Source organism: Gopherus flavomarginatus, chromosome 12 (assembly GCF_025201925.1).
Source record: "Gopherus flavomarginatus isolate rGopFla2 chromosome 12, rGopFla2.mat.asm, whole genome shotgun sequence".
NCBI lineage: Eukaryota > Metazoa > Chordata > Testudines > Testudinidae > Gopherus > Gopherus flavomarginatus.
This window is the reverse complement of record NC_066628.1, coordinates 50,040,770-50,049,037: the sequence shown is the minus strand read 5'-3', so window position 1 is coordinate 50,049,037 and position 8,268 is coordinate 50,040,770. Positions and strand designations below refer to the sequence as shown.

General features: G+C 54.6%; 1 protein-coding gene across 4 annotated transcripts in view; it reads right to left on the bottom strand.

The window, feature by feature from the left end:
• Positions 1-417: 417 nt before the first annotated feature.
• Positions 418-8,268, bottom strand: part of CEP131 (centrosomal protein 131) — a 34,996-nt gene continuing 27,145 nt past the window's right edge. For 2 of the 4 annotated variants that reach the window (XM_050921112.1, XM_050921111.1), the window contains 8 exons: positions 7,950-8,057; positions 7,090-7,207; positions 6,648-6,722; positions 5,137-5,279; positions 3,773-3,950; positions 3,421-3,617; positions 876-936; positions 418-747 (listed from right to left, as the gene is read on the bottom strand). In XM_050921112.1, coding sequence (XP_050777069.1) covers positions 673-747; positions 876-936; positions 3,421-3,617; positions 3,773-3,950; positions 5,137-5,279; positions 6,648-6,722; positions 7,090-7,207; positions 7,950-8,057 — 955 coding nt within the window. In that variant the 3' untranslated portion in view covers positions 418-672. The other 2 variants (XM_050921113.1, XM_050921114.1) reach the window with 2 other exon arrangements.

Sequence of the window (8,268 nt, the reverse complement as noted above, 5' to 3'; positions counted from 1 at the left end):
GGCCACACCCAGAAGCATACGCTGATACGTCCAGCTCGGTGTGTGGGCGTAAGGAGAGCAGAGGGGGCTGAGGGCTGGCTCAGCTCTGCTGGTAGGAAGCAGTGAAGGTGCATTTCCCACTCACCGCTCTGCTCCATCCCTCTAGCCCTTTGCTGCGAAGTGGGGATGAGTCCTCATTCACCGCGGGCAGCCAGAGAGTGTCTGGATCACACTAATCCCTTGCATCTGACCAAGAGAAAAACCTGGAGACCAGCAGGTGCTAGGGGGAGGCCAGGGCATGGGCCCACGCTGATGAAGGGTGGGAGGACATGCCCTGGTGCATACCCAGATGCTGCTCAGTAAAGGGGTCAAACGTTTGCTCTTTCAGCAACTGCACAGCACCTGCCCATCCCTGCAGCAACCACAGATCAGATGGACTTTAGAAACACGCACGCAGTTTACTGTTAAAATACCATACAAAAGCCTGAGCACTGGGAGTCCTCTCCAGCAAGGGGTCGGGCTGAGGCACAAATAACGAAAGTTGTAAAAAGAACAGCACAGGAGGAGGGGGAGACTCCACTTCCAGGCCCGCGCACACGGAGCACAGACCCACAATGGGCCACTTCCTGGGAAACAGGAGCCCTTGTTCCTGCCGTTCTGTGGGAGGATGACGGCACCCTGGCGGCTGGGCTGCTAGTTAGTAGCCAGCAACTGTTTCCGCTGTTGCTCCAGCAGGGCTTCCAGGTGATCTGCCCGCTTCACAGCTGCCTGGAGCACACAACAAGACAGGAGAGGGAGCCGAGGTTAGACACGTGGCAGCGGGGCACAAGGAGGGACAGAACCGGCGCCAGAGACCCTACCCCAGCATCAAGGCTCCTGCCCGCAGGGACACTTACTTCGTACTGTTTCCGAAGAACATTCACCATCTCCTCTTTCTTCACAATGGCCATCTTCACTCTGCATGGAGACAAGGGAGACACCCGACAGCTGTGCTAAACACCTGACACATGGCTGGGATTCAGCACAGCAGCGGCCAGTGACAGGCGCTGGCGAGGTGACAACCGTCCCTCTCCTCTCCTGGGACTCTCATGCCCCTGCACACACTCATCGAGCCTGTTGCGCTGATGAGAGGGTGTCATGGATCAGACGTTAATAAAACCCTTGCTCCCTGTTTCTGCCACCCTCTCGCATCTTCCCTGTTATGACATGGAGCAGTTTGGGGGCCCGGATCAAGTTACCAATGCCGAGGAGGTAACTAACCCAAAATACCCAAAATGCATTGAGCTGACTTGAGTCCTAAATACTGCCTTTCCTTTCCAGACTCTTTCTGGTGCTAGCCGCACTCCTCTGCCACTTTGCCAGCAGCCTATCACAACCCTTGGCACCAGTCTTCCCAGCGCCAACTTGGGGTGACCTTTCCCAGCGACTGTATGTAGCAGAGAGCTGGATGTGTCACCTCACACACAGCAGGCTGGTCTCTGCAGCAGCCTCGGCCCTGCAGGGAGGTCACTGATGCTCACCCTGTTGGATGCACGGTGGGGAAGCCAGCAGGCTGAGAGGGGAAGTGTCTCACCCTGAGCCACAAAACATGTCAATGTCAGAGCAGGGAGCTGCTCCCAGATCTTCTGACTTAGCCTCGTGCCTTACCACAAGACCATCCTCCCTTGTCAAGAACACGAGAGGCAGAGACAGGCCCAGGCAGTGGGGAGCAGGGGACACAGAGAGGGGCTGGAGCTGTCACACAGCCTGTGTGCAGACACCAGCACACAGCACCCAGGGCCCATTCCTGCCCAGGTACCTGCCGAGTCCTGAGTGCACTTAAAACCACACAGCACGAAGGACGATGCCCGCAGCCAGCCCCAGGAGTTCACGTCACTGTAGTGCTCCACCCGACACCGCTGGTCAAGAACCTTTAGCCCCTCCCACCTGGCCTGATGGTGCAGTCTCCCCCTCTTTCCTTCCCCCCAGCTGAGGGCTCTGTGCGAGAATTCCCCGCCTTCTCTGACAGCAGGATCACGTCCCGATCTGCTCCTCTACCTTTTCGGCCAGATTCTCAGTGCTGCTGTTTGCCATCTTGGCACACTAGGTCTAAAGAGCCAGGTCGGCTGCAGGGGCAGCCTGGCTAGATCCATGGCAGCACCTGATCGGAGCCGACTGTAGGCCGGGTATAACCCAGTTGCTCCCAGTGCTCCTGGATAATCACACAGAGTGGCACATGTATGCACACACATCTGCACTCCTCTGCCCTCTCCCGGTGTAGAACTGATAAATGAAATTGTTTTTAATTGTTCACTTTATTAATGTAACTTCTGTTCATCATTCACTACACTTGCCTACACTGTAACTTCTGTTCCACATTGTAATTCAAACCCCATTTTAAAACACTCACTCCATTTTGTAAAAGCTTCCTCCAGCCTTCATTTTTGCAAACCCTGCTGTAATCTTATTAGTTTAGTTTAGATATGTGAATGAGGTATGTGTGGATGACGGAATCAACCTCCAGCCCCAGCCTGTCCTGATGAGATAAAGTTCAAATACCAACGGCTGAAGACCTAGACAACAGCCCTAAACAAAGAAAGAAGCATCCACCCTAAAAAGAAAAGGACAACAGAAGGAAGATCAAAGCCAGGTACAAGGCTGAAAGTCACGCCTGCAATTGATGGGTGATCAATCTAAACCCAGAGGCAGCGTGACACAGCAAGACCTATAGACTTTGAATCCAAACTAAAAGCCTATAAAAAAGAAGAGTGAGATGAGAGATTCTAGGTAACATTCTGCTGCCAACATGGAAGGACATCAGTGCCTGCCCAACAGAGATCCAACTTGTCCTTGTGCCCGGTTTTCCTGGCCAGTTGCCGCCACAAGCTAGGAACCCAAGCTCCAACATCAGGACTGGTTGCAGCAGCTGCAGAACGTGTGTGTGTGTGTGTGTGTGTGTGTGTGTGTGTGTGTGTGTGTGTGTGTGTGTGTGTGTGTGTGTGTGTGTGTGTGTGTGTGTGTGTGTGTAAGAATTAAGATATTAGTTATTAGTCATAAATCAAATTGTTATCATAATAAATGTGGCATCTTTGCCTTCTCCCCTTTAATGAGATCCTGCTGGTTTTTACTGGTCTAATATAATTGGTATAACACCGGCAGGAATATCTACAGCACCAGAGCAGCTAGAGCTGCTGGTCCAGTGAAGGAGCAGCTCCTGTGGCTCTCCAGGGAGAGGCCCGTAGGTCTGGTGCCACAGGGCTGCCACTGGGCCCAGAGGGATCAGCACAAAGCAACAGAAACCATAGGCAAGTAGTTATAGTGACCCGGGGCTCCATGCAGGCAGGCATGTGTTAGAAAATGCAGAGCTGGGACCCCGGGTGACATGGGTCTGTTTTGCATACGTGACACAGGCCATGGGGCTCGAGCTGCCCCCAAGCCCCACAGAGCGTGAGCAGCTCTCACCTCTTATGAACCTCTTCCAGCTCTTCATCCTTGTCCCGTGCTATCCTGTCCAGCTCCAAGCGCTGGCGGGCTCTCATCTCTGCCATCTCTGCCTTCAGCCGCTTGTTCTCCTCCTCCGTCCCCACCAGCCTGTCCGCAAACTCCTGGCGAATCACCTCCGACAGACTGCTCCTCTCCTTGGCCAGCTGGTCCTTCACCTGCAGGGGACAGGAGAAGTGAGGTGCTCTGATGGGCACGGAGCACCCAGGGGGAGCTCAGTGCTACAAGAGGGGGAGCTCACTGGAGAGCATCCCACACACCTGGGCAGCAGAGCTCCTGCCCAGTCCCAGTGCACAGCCTGTCCCTCACCCACCTTCCTGATGTCTTCCACCTCCTGCTCCTTGTGCTTTACGAGGCCCTGCAGGTGCATGTTCTCGCCTTCCCGCTCAGCCAGCCGCCCCTTCAGCTCGTTGCAGCGCTCCTGCAGCTTCCGCTCAGATCTCTCCAGCTCCTGCAGCTCTGCTTCGTACTTGTCTCGGACCCTCTTTATCCTGGGGGAAAACACAGGAAAAGCCGGCTTGGATCAGAGCCGAGGCCCATCTAGCCCCGTTTCCCACCCCTAGCCAGCACCGGATGAGAGGTGTAAGAGCCCCACAGCAGTAGATCCGGGATAATCTTACCCCACATTGGGTCTCAGCCTTAAGCAGATGGTTTCATATCCCTGCCCCAAAGATGTAATTCTGGTAACTCTGGATGATGTTCTTGTCCACAGAAATGTTCCATCTCTTTTTGGATCTTGTTAAATTATTGGCCTTAACTGCCTGTGGCAGTGGGTTCCACAGGCTAACCACACCTTGGGTGGAAAACCCTTCCTTTCATCATTCTTCAATTTCCCACCTTTGAACTACATAGAATGTCCCAGGGCTTGAGGGTGTAGGGGCAGGCAAGGATGCTGGGTAAATAAGGCCCTAAAGGGAGTCAGGTTACGGGGGAAGGGAAGCTTGGTGAGGGACATCAAACTAAAACAGCTTTCACTCCCGTAGGTGGCCTCCTCAGCCACCTGCATGGCACTGTGGGAACCAGACACTGGGCCTGTATAAAAGAGGCCTGCCCAACGGCTATGGAATATCATTTGCAATCCCTCCTGGCTTATTTAACCCCTTCCCATGGGCATGGATGGGTGCCAATAGAGGTTTTCTGTGGGGAAGCATCTGCTTTGCCATTCAGCACTCAATGGTGCAGACCTTCATGCATGCTACCTCTTCACTCCAAAATTAACAGTGTTCAAACTGCACACACAACTGTGTGCCTAACTAGGTGTGCAAGGTTGCAAGTGACGGTGCAAACTGGGCTTTTACACATACAAATCCTTATATGCATAGCAGCCAGTGATGCAAGCACTCTAAGTGCACACACAAATCAGGCACACAATTTCAGGCTGAGTTCAGAAAAACCAGGCCTTTACAATGAAGCGTAACTGAAACGGTTCTCCAAGTATGAGTACCAGGGCACTTATTTTCACTGCTTACTACTATGCGCCTTAATTCCTAGGTCAGGGTGCTCCAGAGCCCCCCAACTAACTGAACCACTGCTCTCCTCCTCTGAGGTATGGAGCCTGGGGCATCCTCCCACACTCCGGGTAGCCTGTTCTTGGCAGGGAGATGTGGGCCCAGCTACAGAGCAGGGCTCACTCTCACAGGCTCAATATGTCCCTATGGCCACCTGGCCCCTTCCTACCTGTTTTCTGCCACCCTCTCGCACTCTTCCTTGGTAGACGACATGTCGGCCTCCAGGCGCTGGATGACCAGTTCAATCTCTTTGTCCCTCTCTTTCCTCACCTCCTCCTTCAGCTCCCGCTCCCGGGAGAGCAGCCAGGCCTCCTGGGCACAGAGTCAGACATGGGGTTGTGATAACTGGGCCTACACATTTACCGTAACTGTGAGCTCAACTGTGGAAAGTGACTGAAAGTTCATACGGTGCCACAACAACCAGGCCAACAAATGCTGACGGGGAAAGGTGCAACAGGAAGAGAGAGAGAGACAGACAGACAATCAGTCCAAACCAAAAGGCTTCCTGCTACACCTCAAGTGCTGCATTAAAATCATGCCTGATAAACAAGAACAACGTGAGACCAGAAATTATGAACCACCTTGGTGCACTGGAAATCAGGCCAACAGAATGAGAGGATGAGCTTCCCCACCCACCGCTTCTTTTTGAGGTCCCCTAAAAGTGACTTGAGGTTGGGGGCTACCGCAGCGTTGGCTGAATGAAAGAAGGGGAAGGCATTAGCTTTGCCATCAGTTACCACCCCCGCCATCTCCTGGGACCATGGACTTTTTTCTTCCTAACCCTGAGAGACATCCTGAGCAGACCAGGATAGAGAGGGGGGCACCCACATGATATTATCACCTCCACTGGCTCCAGCTGAGTCCTGACCACCACCTGGGATGTGAGACTGTCACACTCCTCCCCCCACCTGGTGTCTTCTTCTCCACTTCAGTTTTCTCTTGGTGATCTCCCTTCTTTTTCCTTTTGCCTGAGAAGTGTCTGGCTTAGCCAGCCACCACAGTGTATTTTGCAACAGTGCTGCCAGCCTGTGACCAGAAAGGCAGCGAAATGCAAGGTCCTAAACAGCCTGTTGCTGGTACAAGTTTGCCAGGTCTCAGGGTGGCTGATCAGATCGTGGGCTGGGCCTGGGGTTTCCCAGCAGCGAGGATGCAAGTGAGAGTTAACAGCAGACACTGAAGGTGCATTTTCTCTCATCGCTGTACTTCTCTCTCCCCTTTTGTGGGTCTTTGTCTTGCTTTGTCCTCTAGGAAATGAGATGGGACTTTAACAGCAGCGCTAGCTCCAGCCCCCCCTCCACTAAAGCCATCCCTTTCCCCAAAGACCATTATCACCGTCTCAACACCGTCTAAGAGCCGGTCAGACAAGGGGGGCTTTGTAAAACCTCTCTCCAGCAAAAGGGAATGGGAACAAGGGCTGCTGTCAGCCTGAAGGCTTTACTCAACCCATTATATTCCAAAGGCTCTCACTGGTTTTCTGTACTGTTACTACCAGGCGAGAAGGCCACTAAATGGTGTGTTTGCCACGGTGCTAAACGGGCTCAGGGCTCCGGGTACCAGCCCCCAGACTGGCACTGTTTAATGCTGGACAGTGACTGGGTCATGTTAACACCGACTCTTTGGGCCTGAATATTCCATCTACATTCATACAACAGCCACATTCGCAGCCAAGTGTGCTGTTACCTCCTTCTTCATGTAGTTGGCCTCCCACATCTGCTTCTCAATCTCTAGCCTGTCCTTCAGCACCTTCACCTCTGCCTGCAAGACGGAACAGTAGGGTGAGAAACCTGCTCAAGGGAGTGCCACGCACCGCTGGAAAGCCAGAATGCCCCATGCCTTCCGCAGGCGAGGCTCAGCACCTGCTCCAGGGGGCAGTCTGCTTCACCCAGCACATCAGGAGGAAAGGTGTCCACACTGCTGAGCGGGGGCTTGGACCAGCCCGGCAAGCTGCACCCAATGCAAGAATGTGGGTGTCCAATCTGCACCCCATAGCTGACAGGAGTGTGGGGTGCAGCTCATTTCAATCTGTTCACAAGGCCAGCCTCAGGACACCCCGGGGCTATTCTATCGCCCAAGGCTAGAGCCAGGAGGAGACCACGTGCATGGGCTGGGGTCTGGGGCAGACCTGGTGCCGCCTCTCCTGCTCCTCCTTCCCCTTTTCATACTCCTCCTTCAGCGCCTTGGTGACTATGGAGCCGTTCTCCTCCAGCTGCCGCCTCAGCTCCTCCAGCTCCGCTCTCTGCCTGTCAGACATAGGGTCAGTGCTGTCAGATCACTGTTACAATGCCCCTCGCCAATCCATGGCCCAGCGAGCTGGCAGCCCTACTGGACTCAGCAGGACTCTCACCAGGCGTCAGTCACTTGAGTGTCTGTGGCCCACCCTGGCCCCTTCCAACATTTGCAGCACGGCCTCCCCAGTAAAAAGCCAGCCCTGCTATCCCTAGGTCCAGCAATGCTCGTTCCTCCATGAGCTCCCTCACTGCAGCCAGACTGGGCTGTCAGCTCCCACCCCATTCCAGACAGGAAACAGAGCCATTCTGCTTCCACTACCCGGGGACCAGGAACTGGCTGTCTCCGCTCACCAGGGAGTGCAGTGAGAAGGACCTCACAGCTGACCTCTCCTCCAAGCCCCACCAGCCGGGATCAGAGCTGCTTTCTCAACCCTTTCCTCCAGCGTGCTTGCGACTGCGCCCCATGCCACAGGCTGCAGGGTCTGCCAAAGCCAGTGGGAACGGCAGCCCCTGAGAGACATGGGGTCTGGCGGAGACAGGATTTGGCCTAAAGGTCTGCACTCTTGCTGGACTAACAACATGGTTTTAGCCAGTTCCTTGATCAGGGAAGAGCCTGAGACCCTCAGTTCCACCAGGAGACTGGTAACGCCCGGCACAGGCATTCGCCTCAGACAGCCCAGATGAAGTGGGCAGCGTGAGGGAGAGCTCAGGCTAGGCATCGGGCACAGATCCATCAGTACCAGGCTGCTCTCACCTGGCTGCCTGCTGATTGAGCCGCTCCTTCTCCTCAGCAACCTCGCTGTAGAGCCTGCGACGCTGCTGCTGGAGTGCCTGCTCCTCCTGCTCCAGGTGCTTCTCGTACCTGCCGTGGGTGAAGGACCGCTCAGGGAACTCACTTGCCCTCACAATGCTGTCCCTCTAGGGTTATGAGTTTATTAGTGGGACTCAGATCTGCAGGGCCGCTTGCCTCTCCGCCCCCTGCAATGCTCCAGCCCTGTTACGCCCTAGCTTTGCGGGAAGCATTCATTTCCCTGCTAGCTGCTCTCACCTCTCCTCTGAGACAGATGGGGGTG